At 40.5% G+C, this 16,251-nt stretch overlaps 1 protein-coding gene and 1 long non-coding RNA gene across 4 annotated transcripts; one reads left to right on the forward strand and one right to left on the reverse strand.

The window, feature by feature from the left end:
- Positions 1–62: 62 nt before the first annotated feature.
- Positions 63–13,981, reverse strand: sidt2 (SID1 transmembrane family, member 2). 3 transcript variants are annotated; one of them, XM_067594126.1, is made up of 27 exons: positions 13,134–13,981; positions 12,906–13,027; positions 10,682–10,846; positions 10,430–10,475; positions 9,774–9,875; positions 9,406–9,489; positions 9,136–9,301; positions 8,519–8,612; positions 8,251–8,309; positions 6,825–6,851; positions 5,864–5,902; positions 5,671–5,748; positions 5,466–5,528; positions 4,916–5,031; positions 4,394–4,467; positions 4,050–4,116; positions 3,861–3,934; positions 3,613–3,736; positions 3,101–3,218; positions 2,713–2,849; positions 2,520–2,628; positions 2,029–2,105; positions 1,675–1,721; positions 1,450–1,555; positions 1,251–1,361; positions 992–1,105; positions 63–884 (listed from the first exon to the last, which is right to left on the reverse strand). In XM_067594126.1, exons 1-27 carry the CDS (start codon positions 13,380–13,382, stop codon positions 822–824), a joined length of 2,631 nt encoding a protein of 876 aa, XP_067450227.1. In that variant the 5' UTR covers positions 13,383–13,981; the 3' UTR covers positions 63–821. The 3 variants fall into 3 exon arrangements, with proteins under 3 accessions (XP_067450227.1, XP_067450228.1, XP_067450229.1); XM_067594127.1 differs by lacking the exon at positions 6,825–6,851; XM_067594128.1 differs by lacking the exon at positions 5,466–5,528 and having other exon boundaries at positions 13,134–13,980.
- LOC137185772 (uncharacterized) lies at positions 3,213–3,736 on the forward strand. The gene is made up of 2 exons (XR_010928907.1): positions 3,213–3,392; positions 3,545–3,736. It is a non-coding gene; the product is annotated as an uncharacterized lncRNA (long non-coding RNA).
- Positions 13,982–16,251: the final 2,270 nt, after the last annotated feature.

A 16,251-nucleotide genomic window follows, 5' to 3' on the forward strand; every position in this document is an offset into this window, starting at 1 on the left:
CGTTGCTCAGGTCCATAGACTCTTGACACCTGCTTAGAAAACACGTCTAATCATCACAAGAGTTTAGGGATCTGAAAATGAGACCTTTATTCAGTAACTGCTCATTTCAATGTTTGACATTAATATCAGTTTTTCATACAGTACAGTGCAAAAAAATACCATCGCAGTCAGACTTGAGGGCAGTTACAAAGTAGAATACAATCATTATCATCTTCTTCATCATCAATATTCTCCAATGCGGACGGTTATCTTGAGCATCTGACCAATCAGCACAGTATGTGACTAACATGATTAGTACGTTGAAGGCCACTGACAGACTGGACAGGATTCATGTTCTCACATCAATGTTTGTAAACACACACACCTGTACAAACACACATACAGCATATAAACAGCATACAAACAGTAATTTCAAAATGCATTGTTGACTTTTAGGTAAAATGCAATGTGGATAATATAAAATAAGTTAATTCATACAGTATTTTTCGCAAGAGTACATTGTTATCTTCATCGTCAGCAGAAAGTAAACATCGATTACTGTTAAACTGTTGAATTGACGATGGCAGCGAGAGGACAAAACACTTCAGCATCACTCGACTTCGACCCAACTCTTGATTGGCACATTAAGTGTCCGTACAGGTGGAGGGAGGGGCTATTGCCCTCCCTGATTGGCTCCGAGCGGCAGCGACATGCCCATCGACAGCTTGGGAAACAGGCTACTGGTTTGTGCTTTTTAAGAACACAAAGGAGACGGAAACAGAGCGAGAAGGGCGATAAGGCAGAGACGAAGAGCTGAGCTCATCACAGGAGATCTGACAAATCTAGAAGACGTAGATCTTGTCTCTCTGGACGGTGTCAAGGTCGTCGTCCATGGTCAGGAGGACCTAAGCGGGGACAAGGAGAGGAGAGGAGTTAGATCAGTGATGATGCGATCACGGTGCGTTTGCTGGATGTCTGCGCTAATACACCCACACTACAAACATGGCTTTACCAGGAAGGATCCAAACATGGCGATGGAGGAGAGAAAGTGCCAAATGTCGTGGTCGTCAAAGAATGAGAGGAGGATACAGTCCCTGTTGTGCTCACGAGACTCTGCTGGAGTTTTCTGTGTCAGGAGAGACAAACAACAGTAAACCGATGGCACGTTATGAAAGAATGAAAAGATTCAGTGCATAAAAAAAGAGCATGATACTGTGTACTCATTAGAAACAGTGAAAGGCAGAAGGTGCTTCTGTGAGACAGTTACTGACCTGCCAGGTACTGAGACCCTGGAAAAAGAAATACAGAGCAAAGCCCCACACCACAGCTGTGAAGAGAATACACACCAATGCCAGACACTGGATTCTCTCACCACTCCGCAGCTAAACACAGAAAAAAAAAAACAGCTTTAGATATGAGAAAAACACATCTAAAATCTAGTCAAATACATGGATATAAACAAACACACACCTTCATAATGATGTAGAAAGCAAAGTAGAGCAGCAGGTTACAGATGGCAATGGCCAACAGGTAGGAGGCAAAGTCATTGGGTCTCTCTATGAGGCCATAAGCCGCCCTGCAGAGAGGAAACAGGAAGAGTGGAAGACACAAAGATGATGCCGACATTCAGTACTGCACAATCTATTTAAATTCATCACATGTTCATGTAGCACAAAGTTACACAAGTTTACTTACAGAGACCAGTTGACTATGTTCCCCATCACAAGCAGAACCATACGGTCCTAACAGACAGACAGAAGATGATTTACGAGCAGGAGGATAAATCATGTAATTTAGTGCATTCATAAGTATTTGGATAGTGACACATTTCCTGTCATGTCTCTCTGTACACTAACACATTAGATTTAAATTGCAAGCAATGATTAAGAAGGTAAAATGTGCCCTATAAATAAATAAACAATTTAATAAATAAAACGTGTGAGTATTATTTTATAGCATTTGATGCTTTTAGTCTGATTCTTTGTAAACATCCTTATAAAATGGGCTGAATTACGTTACTTGCAGAGTATTTTTTTGGTCATTACTCACGATGTACATGGGTCCACTGCACTGTCTGATTGAATCTGTGTAGATGATGTACACCATCCTGCGCAGGACCCCGGAGTCTGAGACACAAATAACACACACAGATATTAGCTGCAGTGTGAGGATCAAACCCATAGCACCCTGACAGTGGTGACACTTTAATAATACATTTACAAGTACGTGAAGACATGCTAAATATTCTTCTTTCTGTACAGTATACAGTTAAATTGTGTTGCAGAGTATTTAAACTGATTTCCATGAAGCACTTACAGTGTTCAGCACACTTACAATTGTTCTCTAATGTTGCATGATGTTAACAATGTACTAAATATTCCATTGTCTCTAAACAAAAAATCTGTATAAGACTGATTTTTTTTCAAATGGGTGCATGCAGCAAATTTAACAAGAAGATTGATATGAACCATCCCTAACATCTAACCATTATGAGTCCAGCCTGTTGGTATATAAGGTTAAATTTCTTGCTGTGATCTTACCGAGCCTCCACCTGCCCATGTAGTAGAGCTGGGTGCTGAGGAGGAGCGTAGCCAAAATGTGGATCACAGAGAAAACGATCCAAAATACCGTGTTTCCTCTCCCAAACACCTGCAGACAAACGAGCACAATCATGTGTGTGTCACCCAAACCCTTGTCTATTGAGTGTGTGTCATGTTTTGAGCGTGTACATACCACTCCCAGCACAGAGAAGAAGATGACTGCGGCCAGGCAGGCGTAGGCAGTGTAAGCGCTTGCATTGATGTCTGGATGTCTCTTCTGATAAAGCTTCAACATGCACAGCCCGGCAATCATGTACATGAAGGAGGTGTCTGCAAAGAAAAAGAGAAAAACAGTAAAACAGCACAACACATACATCTATCTTTTAGCATCTAAAACTATGAAAGAATAAGGACATTGTTGCAGATTGAATCAGATTTTTTCCCCCAGATTTATTTCATTTATTTATTACGAATGACCAGCTGTAACGTTACGTTTCCTGACATTAGTTGAGTTTAATCATCTCAGGGAAGCAACATAAAGCTTTGTGATGGATACAAATTTTGAACACAAGCAGTCTTACCAAACTGAAAGTTGGTGTAGTTGGGACAGACGTGGTAGCAGGCACTGAGCAAGCCCTCCATCATCAGAGCAGTTCCCATGGCATAGAACAGACCAAAGTGCTTCGGGATGCCACATTCCTGAGACGAGAAAGGAAGGATGAGATATAGATAGAGGCATGGACGAGCCAAAGTGTGAATCTGATCAGTGAAGTCTAATAAATGATCCGTGGAAACTACAGTCCAGATAGGAAGACATTAGCACTTTCCTAGTTCCCTCCCCATTTCTTATTTATGTTATTATAAACAACAAATGTCTAAACAGCAACATACCATTGCAGTATATAAAGGATGCAAATAACCATGTTTTAATCACTAATAATAAAATATCATCATCCATTCAAGCAATACGGTCCTTTAACAGTAACTGAACATGTCACCCTTTGCTGGGTGACAGTTACATACAGTACACAAGCTCCTTGTGCCATTTATCTGTGCCTGTATGATATATGTGTCTACTTCACATCTGCCTTACCAGTGCATTGAGGTCGTTGCGGACCAGGGCTCGGTTGTGGACGATGTCTCTCTTCAGGACAATGAGGAGGAAGAGGAGTCCCAGCATCACGTAGCCGAGGTTACTGAGGATGTTGTTGAAAGCACTGCGTAGGACAGCAGCTAAGAGTCAGTCATGGTGATACTTTCACCAGAGCTGCGTCATCTGTTAGCAATATTGTTTCCAATAATACATATGTGCATTTAAACAGACGTGTCCTGACTACACACCTTAGAGCTCCCAGCGGGTGGGCACACATGAAGTTGTAGTAGCAGATGTCTTGGTTTCCTGTAACGTTGACAACCTGGCGAAGAGAAGGTGCATTTAACATCCAAAGAATGCATATTAGAGTTTAAATAGTTTTTTTTAATAAAACTTTTTGACACAAAGAAACACAGTTTGTTTCCCCATCAGCATACCGTTTGGTAGGTGATGACCAGCTGGATAACTGGCAGGGCGTAAAACACAGCAATGGTGGCAATGTTCCTGGAGAGAAGACAATCATTAGACTTGTTCATAATTATGATGGTACTGTAGATTTCTTGGAATAATGCTAAAATAAATTCTTATTTATTTAGTTTTACTGCACTATTATTTTATCTCTTCCCTTGCAGTATATCTATAATTTCAGCACCATCAACAAATCTAATACAGCATGATATCAACATGTTAATATAATGTCCCCAACTGGAAGTAGAACTGGGATGAATTGGGTGCCTATTCTGGGGATGTGGACCTAAAACGGGACACAAAGTTTCCTCACCAGAAGTAGATTTGGTATTTCTTGCTGAGGACCCTTTTGTCTTTGCGAGCCAGGTCAGACACACACAGAAATTTCTGTAATAAGAAGACAGGAAACACAAGGAACGGTCAAAGTCAAACCAAGCGGGTAGCTCTGGGCCAATGCTGAAGTGCCTTAAACCTGCATTCTCTCTAATGGCCATCAGGGGGCGACTCCACTGGTTGCAAAAAGAAGTCCAACTGTATAGAAGTCTATGAGAAAATGACCCTACTTCTCACTTGATTTATTACCTCAGTAAACAGTTTCCTTATGAGTTTATGGTCTCAATCACTAGTTTCAAGTCTTTGTCAATACAGCATGATGTTCATTTTATAAATTATGGTCATATCACCAGCCCTACATCAAGGTGACTACTTCCATATTTTTTTTTACAGTCTATGATTCAAACATGATAACATACCTGATAACTAGTGTCAATATAAGCAAAGCTGACTTACTCACTGATTTACAGAAAACCAGCACTGACACAGAGACGAGCCGTACCTTGGTGCGGACAATGTTTTTGTCTGAATTGATGTCATCCAGCGTGTCATAGTCATCCTCCTCCACAGAGCTCAGAGACTCCTGTCTGCTTCGTCCAACACTGTCCAACGATCGCTCTGATGAAGAAGAGAAAAAAGACTTTTAGTTGATTTGGTAGACAATCTGAGTACTTAGACGGTCGACTGAATTAGCAAGATTTTTTTTTAGAGATGGAAAGGTGTTCAAAGACATCACACCCCTTAGAGTTTCTTTGTAATTCAGCAGTTTTCAAACTGAAATCTTAGAATCATTGCTGGTACTTTGAAATGAACAGCAAAACAATATTGATAGTGTAAAGATCAGTGTCATCAGATCAGGCGTCTGGTCATTTCCTGGACTCACACAGCTACTCACAGTCCTTTAGTTTGAATCACTTTTGAACCAATTTGAACCCAAATCCCTTTGAAACTGCATCAACATGTAAGTCTCATTGCTGTATGATTGATATTGTGCTGATTGGTTTGGTGTAAAGCTCAGAACTGATTTGGCTAATAGTGCGGCAGTGCATCACCAACGCGGACGGCTATGTGGTGAAGGTGATTGAGGATTGGTCGACGTTTGAAAGGCTCCTGTCCTGATGAACAAAGACACACAGAAAACCAGTGAGGGGCTGGAGCTGCTCGCAGGATGCCGGCTGCAGGCAGAGCAGTGACAAGTTGTGGAGAATATACTGTGGAGTGACAATGGTGGGCCAGAAACAATGTGTGTGTCCATACCCATGTATCCATAGTTGTTATCAGTTGATGTGGCGCTGTCGGTGACGGCCTCTGAACTCAATGTGCTGCAGTTGTCAGCTGGAGAGGAAGAGGAGAGGAAGATTCAACAACTCTACTAAAAAAAAAAAGGACATAAACAAAACCAAAACTGTCTTCCGTGTTGGGGAAAGCAACTAAAATCACCAAAACTCACCAAAGGAGCCATATTCATAAGGTGAGGCTGGAGTTTTACCTGTGGATAAACACAAAATTAAACTCAATTACTCAATTAAATATATGTTAACGAAATGTATACGAGCAAACAAGCACCACTACAACCGATACCTGTTAGTATGTTAACTCTGCATACTAAAACACCACTGTTAGTAGAAAACATGAAGGAGGCATCAAGACATGCAGGGATCCAATTGCCCTACAGTTTTTTCAGGCTTGAAATGCCTGAAAAAACATGTAGTTGACATGGTTAGAGGTTAGTGAAAGGGTTAAAATGTGAGGGCTAAGAAATGGTGCAGTGAGTGATTTATTTGTGAGGAGTGGTGACTGCTGCAGTGAGAGGGAATTGCTTAAAAATTTGACTTGTACGTGTCCTGCAGTTTAAAATCACATCGAGTCAGCAGGCACAGATACAAATACACACTGAGGCAGTATCGAGCTGAAGAACCACAAGTCAGCAGTTTACATATTGTATCTCTCTTCATGATTATTTTTCAGTATTTTTCCATGCTTTGTAAACCTAATAGGAACATTTACTCTGCGTCTGTGTTTGTCTATCATGCTGTTAACACTGTTGACTATAATTTGATGTGTTTCTTCAGCCAACAAAATGTAACACTGTAAGCAAAAAAAACAGGCTAAATAACAAAGAAAATATACCCTCTTGTTATTTGTATCTCACAAGTGCCCAACAGAGTCATGTGTATGTGTATTTTGAAGCGGCGAGCCATAATGCTTAACTAACAAAGAATAGTGCCACAGTTATGTTACTACACAGTCCGAAAAACACTGTAGCCAATACTATGTCTTTTTCCTGTTCTTTATGAATGATGTTAAAGAGTTATAGTATGCGAGCTGATGCATGCAGAGCATCTGCAGACAAGCAACACAGTGTGAGAAAGGGCGGTAAATGCACAATAGGAGTAACTGTGTCGTTATACCGTCTCCGTTCTTCCCAAGCAGAGAGGCTGAACCACACATTAGCAGGAGGGAGAGAGAGAGTGAAAGACACATTCAGTACACACAGACATCTTCAATTCCACAAAAAAAGTTTAAAGGGAAATTCTGGTATTTTTCAACCCGGGCCCTATTTTCCCATCATTTTGGCTGTAAGTGACTAAGGGAGGCAAATTTTTTGGAAATGGTCCAGTATTGAGTGAGAGTGCTTCAGCTGGCAGCCATGAAACGGGCTTGTTTTTGCCACTGACAGTCTCAGATTATTATTTTAAGTGTCTGACAAGAAAAGTAAACACAGGAACTAGCAGCCTGTAGCAGCATTATGGCTAACTGCATAGGGAACTACATCTGGGGCAGTTTGCAGGCTAACCAAACCACATATTCATCCGCGCGCTGGTGTGTTTACATGTATAAGGCTGACTTTCACTGCAGTTAGACTTCAAGGAAAGTAAAAAAAAAGAAGTGCAAAGACGGAATATCCTGTTGACTATTATGAGTTATTTCACTTTGACTGGCCAACTGTATTTATTTGAGCTGGAGTACACAGAGAGGAGATAAAACAAATGAAAAAAGAAAAACGAAGAATGGAGGCAGAAAGGCAACAGGACTGTACAGTCACAGTTACCTCATAGAAACTGTTGGTGTCCCTGCAGTCACTGCACTTTTCTACAGAGTTGGACCTGTTGCTGCCAGACTCGGAAAATCTAGAAGAGTCCACAGATGAGAGTAATCCCAGCTGTGTAACCACTGCACATGGATTTACAGCGTTTATCAACACTGTCGTCCTGGAGACCGTTTCACCTCTACAGAATCAACAGGATGAAAAGAGCGAGGCTGGCTGGACCAAACGTTCAGCTCCACACAGTCAGAAAAATGTAATTTCAACACCGTGTGAGGAATTACAGTATGTAACTCTCTATCATCCAGCAGTAATCCATAAAAACTGCACAGTGTGGATCTGGTCCTTTTGTCCTTGAAATGTGGAAACTTGCAGACATGAACCAGTTCCACAAGTTACTACTTCTCTAGCATGAACAAATGCTGAGCGATCCACAGCCTCAGATGTAAACAAACCAACGTGCAAACTACCCCGGATGTAGTTCACTATGCAGTTAGCCATAATGCTGCTACAAGTGGCTAGTTCCTGTGTTTACTTTTGTTGTCAGACACAATAACAATCTGAGCCTGTCAGTGGTCTCCATTACTCACTTAGATCCAAAATGATGGGAAAACAGGGTCCAGGTTGAAAAATACAGGAATTTCCCTTTAAGTTTAGTATCATATACTGTATCATCATGTCATCTACAGTGAAACAGTACAGATATATGACTTTTTAAAGAATGGTATGCTCCACACATCCTGTAACAGGCCCCTAATGGGCCAGTCCATCATAGCTAGTTGCTGGGTTACCTGTCTCAGCAGGCGACATGTCAGCAGGATTCTGAAACATCTCTCTCCTCTTATTCATTCTGCAGTAACAGAGAAGAAAAGATGCAAATGAGCGTGATTCGTCTTCAGTCTGGTGTCGTTCTTGTAGTGCAGTTGTATGAATCAACATTCTTTGATCACAGATCCAAACCTCTGTATTAAACTGGGACAAACCAGATATAAGATGAATCTGAACACTGTGAACTTGTAAATGCTGTCTGTGGATGCAGAGATAATATCTCAACCTTACCGCTTGTTCTCCACACAGGCCACCAGCAAGGTGAGCAGGTAGAAGGAGAGGAAAATACCCAGACAGAACAGCATGCCCATCACATACACCTCCGCTGTGGAGTGAGGAGACAGATGTGTTTGAGCATTTGCAATTCTGAAACTGCACCAGACTTTGACTGTACTGTGCTATGTAACAATAAAGCTTACAACTAGGACATTTACAGTATACAGAATTTATCTTACATACAGGCATTATTTCTTTCTTCAACTTTCAACATAACTTTCATCTCTTACTTTAGGGAGTCCTGAGTCTAATCTAAATGTTTCTTCTGGAAAGAGTTACATATGCTGACATATCAACACAATAGTTTCTAATACGATGATTAAACTAATGATTCATGGGGACCATTTTCATCTAATCCAGCTATTTGAGTCAGTATCAGACCTATATCGAAATATCAGTGCATCTCTCATTTTTCCTCACTACTTTCTGATGTTTTATAGGCTAAATGATTATTGGATTAATTGAGAAAATAATCCACATATTAATTAAAATAATCATTAGTTGCAGCCCTTAAATCCATCTAAGTTACGCCTCAATTTGATCAGGTCACATTTGCACATGATGTGACTTACAGTTGATGGCAGGAGTGACCACAACATCAACGATCTTGCTGCGGTTGCCGGCATCAATCAGCTCATCGGGACGCAGAGGGTAGAAGCGCAGCGGACCTCCGCACGCCTCGTCCTCCGTTTTCACCACTACCACCACATAAAAACTGTTGCTGGGAAAATCTTTTCTCTGAACGACAGAAAAGAAACATTAGAAGATGTGATAATGGTGTCTGGATTTGTTTTGTATCAAATGTTTCCGACCCATGTACATAACTGTGTGGGAGACATTACCTGCACGGTGATGGCACCTTTTTTGGTCATAGTCTGGTACATCCCAATGAAGGCCACGTTGTTGTCCAGGTCATAGACAGGGCACTGAAAAAAAAAGAGAGAAAGAAAGAACATGAAAGCATGAAACGATGAATGGGAGGATTATATAACAAGAGCACAGTAAAATTAGGCATGAAGAAAGTAAAAAGAAAATAAATCACGGCTGTATCCTCTACGAACATCATTATATGGACAGTTTTTAATTATTGTTCCAATTCAGGGCCTTACAATAAACTAAATGATGCCCTCATGTGGTGTAAGAGTGCTACTGCATGTTGACCACAGTGCCAGGGGCCACCTGAGGACAGCAGCAGTCTGGTTTACTGTACCTGGATGTCCTGAATGGACATAACTGAGCAGGGAAAGGCCATGTCTGAGCTGACCTTGACGATAACAGTGTCCACACCGTCTGGAAAGACATACTTGAAGTACTGTGACAGAGGGGAAGATAAAGAAGAGGGAGGAAGATAAGGAGTCAGGAGGGGGGTAATTAGAAAATAGTATTAGAAAACACACTGTGGCTGGTCGGCCTCAGTGATGTGTTTTATATTTGATTAGGATGCAGCAGATAAAAACAAGCCTTTTCTCTGTTTCCTGTCTTTCTTTTCTATCTAGTATACTGTATGTGGGAGGATGTAATCATTCTAACAAACAAGCATGTAACATAATGAAACAGAAGCCAATAAATCACACATCAGCAACAGACACTAATTAAAGCATTGGGACACATTGTTCTTTTTCATGTGTTGAAAAGCAGAAAAGAAGAGAAAAAGAATGAGGCTACATGCTGAATAATTGTGTCAAACCAGAAATCCCCCCTATTCTTATCATCCTTTCTCACTTGTACTTTCCTCAACCTCTGTCGTAATTTCTACCACCCACCCCCCATAGTCATCTATGTGTCTGTGACTAATCTTCCTCTCCGCAAAGTAGCACTTAGTGCCTTACTTATAAACAGGCAAAGCAACAGTATCAAGCTGTATACCTGAGGTTGCGATGGCGACGCGATGAAACTGAATTTCTTATCTGTCCTGTAATCAATGTGAAAATAACATGTCAGACATACCAGCAAGACACTTTAGTTCACTACAAAACCCGACAAAATGCATGATGATTCAGGCAGCTACTGCACTGCACATTTGTGTGATTTTATACACATATATATATATATATATATATATTTTTTTTTTTATATATATGTGTGTGTGTGTGTGTGTGTGTATCAGATATCACTCACTGCAGGGTGAAGCTTTCAACACGGCTAACCCTGAGATGGTAGTTTGTACCCTGGCTGGATAGGGTAGACACATCCACAAAGAAGTACTGGGTCTCTGAGGCGGCCCGGGTGGGAGGCTGGCACAATGTCCGGCCCACATGTTTGTAAGGGTACTTCCTCTGGTAGCTGGAGAGAGAGGGTGAGGTTGACAAGCAGAGAAAAAATGAACAAGACAGTTTCCATTAAACAGGAGTTTTCTTAACTAGACCTTAAATTTGTTTTGATTGAAAAGCTCTTTTCCATTGCACTAAATTGGTTTAAGCATTAAATGAAATATTAGATCATGTGAAGAAAGAAATCAAAGCAAAAAGACATCTTGTTACATGATGATGAGGGAAATTATTGTACTAGATTATGTAATATTATAGGAGTATACTAAATTCCCAAGGCTGGCTGTTTCAGAATCACTCATTAGATAATGCATCTTCAATATTCTCTGAGCCAAATCAATAAATACCGAGCTCTAGAAAATGTTGCTATATGCACATTGCGTAGCTCAAAACGAGGCAGAAGAGTCTTTCAAAGAAAACATGTGACTGAGGCTACGGGAAACAGAAGTACTTTACTCTGATGACTTTGAGGTTCTTAATTTTCGGTAAACTGGGATCCTCAGATCTACGCTGGCAGATCTCAGAGGAGGAAGTGAAAGTCCAAGGTTCATTACAGATTTGCAAAGGCATGCCTGGCCACGAGACTGCATAATCAAGACTGCGGCAAGCAAAACTGTAGCCTGGTCATTCTGATGTTGCACAACCATAGAAACTACTTCAGACTGTGGGAGATACACATCACATCACAGATAGGCTGTTGGCCAGTGCCTAATAAATAATCAGACTACTTATCAGCCACTGGCCGACAGCCCGTGTTATGAAATTCCGGGTTATAAAATTCCACCTGGTTAAGTCAGGTCACAAAAGCTGTGTGTCCTATAACCACTGAGGTACAATCCAGAGCACATTAAAGGCTGTGGATTTAGCAGTTTTCTTCCCTACAAAGTACATCAACTAGACGTTAATACTACTGGGAAAAAAACAATTCAGCACAGATGTCAAAAACTGAGCCACATCTCCTCCAACCACTGCATATGCAAATGAATTTTCATCTAACAACAACTAGGATTTACACATCTTTTTCTCTTACAAGGCCTTTAAGCACGTACGCAACTCTCTACACCACTTACTGTAGGAACATTGGCTTCATCGCATGACCTGAAGTCATAACTATTTACTATCTAGGAAAGAACAGCAGCAACAGCCTGACACTCCCTACTGGATCATTACTTTATGTAATGTCTGCTTGTGCTAGTTAGTCAATTAGTTACAAGGACATACATAAAGGCTTTGTTTAAAAGCTGAGTTGGAAAGACACAAGCCTGTTCAGTGTTGAGGAGACTTACAATTGATGTGGTCAGTTTAGGCATTGTGACAAGATGTCATGACATACAGCTAATCTGTACCACAGGCTATAGTGTTCCCCTTTCCCTTCTCATTCTCTATCACACAAAGCACAGATCAAAGTCCATTCAAATTACAGGAACATGTGTTGCATTGCTCTATTTGAAATACATAAACCACAGAACAAGAAGTGTATGTTCAGTATATACTGTATAGTATCTGGCCCACAAAGCAACATGTTACTGGACGAAGCTGTGACACATACTGTATATATGCCAAATTTCATTATATTGCATACAGTAATGTTTAGGGAAACGTTCATGGTATTATAAGTATATATGCTAGACAAGAAAGGCAACATGTGAGAAGTCTCTCCTACACATAAAAGTACATATTAAATCTAATCCCACCCCTGCTCTACAATTTATAGAATATTATTTACTGAGACCTCACAGGATCTAGATTCATTGGCTGTTACTCCGACAAGCAGAGGGCAACCAAACATTACGCTGGTCATCTCAACTCTCAGATGTACATCTCTTTGGATAAAAGCTTCTGCTGAATGACATTGTTAATTGTAAATCTCAGATATGAAATTTGATTTTTTTTTTTTAGCTTGTTAGGGGTCCAGAAGTGTTTCAGGGAGGTATGGAAGCTGAGAAAGTGGCAGAAGGAAGTGACGGATCAAACCAATCTACATGAGTTTTATTTTAAGCTGATTTCACTTAAAACACAAGATTGTGCTTCCAGACTGCTCCAATTTACAACTGATGTGAAGTGGGACTACTCACAGGCCTCTGAGGATGAGAGGGACTTGGAAAGACAGCACAGCTTGCTTTTGCCGTACAACAAACAGGATGGGGCTCTCCAGACTCTGTGACAACACATCCACGGTCACACGCACTCCTTCAGTCTGAAACCCAAAGGAAGGATAAAGAGAGACAAATCAAATTAAACTCAACATGAATTGATATCATCCAGTGAAAAATAAATACACTAGTCTGACGGGGTATACTCACCTTATTCCTGGAGACAGTGTGATTGAAAGCATAGATGGTCTGGTTTTCACTTGTAACCGTGTCATTGTAGGTGACATCAAATTCTGCATCTTTCTGAATCACGTTTTTGATCTCCCCAAACGCCACACTGCCGCAGACTAACTGGCTCACACAGAACCAGAGCAGGGCTGCCAATCCTGGCCGTAGCCAGCAAGGAACAGGTCCGGAGCTGCCTTTATGTCGAGATTTCCAGCAACTCCTCAACACCATTTTGTTTGACAACGTCTTCCTGAACTGTCTAATGATATCTAACGTTATACTAGCATATAAAAACTCCCCGCCCCATTCAGCAACAAATTACTCTGATAGCTAACAGTTCCAGCAATAACCAACAAGGACAACAGCTGCTAACTGACAAGCTAAACATACAGCGGGGTGTTTACATAGACTTGTTCTTCCTTGTCGACATCTGTGACAAACTCGAAGCTGTCAACCGTGCAACCAATAACACAAGTTTCGAGACGACCAGATGACAACGATACTCAATTCCTCTTCCTCTGAAATGTCAAAGCCTGACAGGCTGCTAGCTGGCTGAGCTAACGTTTGCATTGTTAGTTAGCAGCTCCATGTTTTGATCCCGGGAGTTCAGCTTCAGCGACGGCAGCCGTGACAAAAATAAGACAGCACGGGGTGGTATTTTCTGACCCGCCCGATGTAAACGGTTGTCACGGCCTGTATTCGCGGCGCCGCGGCATTATACAAGTACAGTGTTTCTCTTAAGGTGGGTGAAGAGACTCACTGTGTTTACAGCATGAAAAATCTATGCCATTATCTATGCGTTATTCTTTTTCCCTACCCGCATCCCTACTCTGCTTCTGATTGGCTCTGATCGTGATATTCTTACCTTAACCTAACCAATCACACCCCTTATGACTAAACCTAACCAATGAAGGCAACAAGTACTAGCCAATCAGAGGCAGAGTAGGTCGGGTCTTCACAGAATGCGGGTGGGAAATAAATTAGCCCTCCTCCCACCTACCCCCCCCTCCACCCCACGCTCAGACAGTAAACAAACTGAGGGCTACGTCATTACGTCATGGCGCTGTCCTCATTGCTGGTCATATCCACCCTCACTTTTTTTATTACTTTGGAAAAATGTATTGTTTGGATTCACTGAATGTGACAGGAATCTCTGTTCGCGTTTCTATTTAATTCATTTGTTTACTATTTGTCAATATCATACAATACTTTTCTTCAATATCTGAATGTACAAACAAAAGCATATCACCACTGTGAGCTTTACATGATGTTTATTTAACTTTTTTTTTATGACATCCTTTAGTCCCCCTGGTGTGTTTCTGATTGTAGACTCAAGTTGTATAAACAAGGTGCTATAAACTTGGTGTATACTTGTTTCAATAAAGCTGTTTAAAGATATATATATATAGGCTATATATATATTATAGAACAGTATAAATGTCATTCCTAGTGGGATCCTTCAGCCGATGAAATGCCACTCTGAGAGGCAAGAGTTACAGGAATTGGCACCTACGTTCTTTGTTAATTGAATAAATATTCAAAGTCACAAATGTACAAATAAACTTATAAGAAATTATTTTTACAGCAAAAGGAAAATTACTCCACATAGGAAATGTGTGTGGAACTCCTATTTTTCTAAAACTCAATGGGAAACAACATGGCTTCTCCTGAATTAATTTGTTATCCCCAACAAATTGATAGAAGTACATTACAAAATTGTGCATAATATATATCTCACTAACAAAAACCAGAAAGTTCAATGGACTGCCAAGTTATTGATTTTACTGGGAAAATTTCACATCCATAAATCCAAGTTGCGGAAGTCTTGTCCATGGTTAGTAGACAATGTTATTAATAGAGAAGCATTTTCATATTCACACAGACTTTGGTCAGGTCAGTTGTCTCTATATAACCGGATACAAAGCAGGTAAAACTGTTGATCAGTCTACCAGGGGGTCCCATGACAAAATGAGCTGATGGGCTCCATTGATCTTCTTCTCTTTGACTGTCTTTGCACTGTCTACCCTGTTGCCTTCAGTTACCCTTCAAGCACAGACCACACAGCAGATGACAAATGGAAGCTTTATTATATTTTGCTCAGAGACCCAGAAACCAACCAGTACTCCTATCTTGCGGTACTTCCTGACCCCGAATGTTAATTTGTCAGTTTAAACACAAATTAATTTAGAAATGTTGAACCATGTTGCCTTAAAACTAGATTTTGACAAAGAGCCAAAAACCAGGGCCTCCAGTACAGGTAATAATGCATAACCTGCCTTTACGCACATATAATTTCAGCTGATAGTGTAATTTAATTATGAATATATATACCAAAACAAATGCAATTAATCACATTACCTCAAACCAATTGACACTAGTGAACGTGGCCTTTTCCGGGGCCTTGGGGGTCTAGGCCCGGAGGGCAGTTGCCTGCCTTCCTCCATTGGTAATTTAGCTTTGAGTAACAAGATGCAGAAACTCCTTTCTACCATGGAGTGGTGCTACAACTACAACCTAGTTAAAGGGCAATAGAATAGAATAGAATAGAATAGAATAGAATAGAATAGAATAGAATAGAATAGAATAGATCAATTGTATTTTCACCACATAGTTTTATTGTCCTACTTAGATGGGATGCCAGTTTTATTATTATTATAATTAATGGTGGTAATCATAATATTAGTAATAATAAATAATAATTAGGCTCTATAGACTATAATCTACATGACAGCAATGCCCTCTTTGTGAGGGATGGGGAATCAGACAATTTAATTACCATGGAAATACAGCCAATGTGCTGCTTTTAATGGCAAAGTGTTCATTAAGAGATCTCCTCAAAGACCCTGTAGTACCATCAGAAGCTTAGGGTCGTTTCACAGCACACTGGTGACATTTATTATCTATGCAGCAAACCTGTTGTAGAAGTAGATGAAAAGTTTAGAAAATAGAACATATGGATAGGCTGTATAATATCCTAGATGTAGGCCTAAATACCATTTTTTCTGATGCAAAATATTAAGCTTTGAATCATAACAGAAAGCTGTGCACAGACATGTGTGATCTTCAAGGCGTTGCACAATAGACCGCTAGAGAGTGTGAG

Source organism: Thunnus thynnus, chromosome 7 (genome assembly GCF_963924715.1).
Source record: "Thunnus thynnus chromosome 7, fThuThy2.1, whole genome shotgun sequence".
NCBI classification, from domain to species: domain Eukaryota; kingdom Metazoa; phylum Chordata; class Actinopteri; order Scombriformes; family Scombridae; genus Thunnus; species Thunnus thynnus.

Coding starts and splice junctions, on each gene's coding strand:
- sidt2 (XM_067594126.1), bottom strand. CDS start 13,382: ATGGTGTTGAGGAGTTGCTGGAAATCTCGACATAAAGGCAGCTCCGGA. Junction 3,935..4,049: donor TGGTCATCACCTACCAAACG/GTATGCTGATGG, acceptor TCTCTTCGCCAG/GTTGTCAACGTTACAGGAAA. Junction 1,722..2,028: donor GCAGTGGACCCATGTACATC/GTGAGTAATGAC, acceptor TCTGTCTGTTAG/GACCGTATGGTTCTGCTTGT.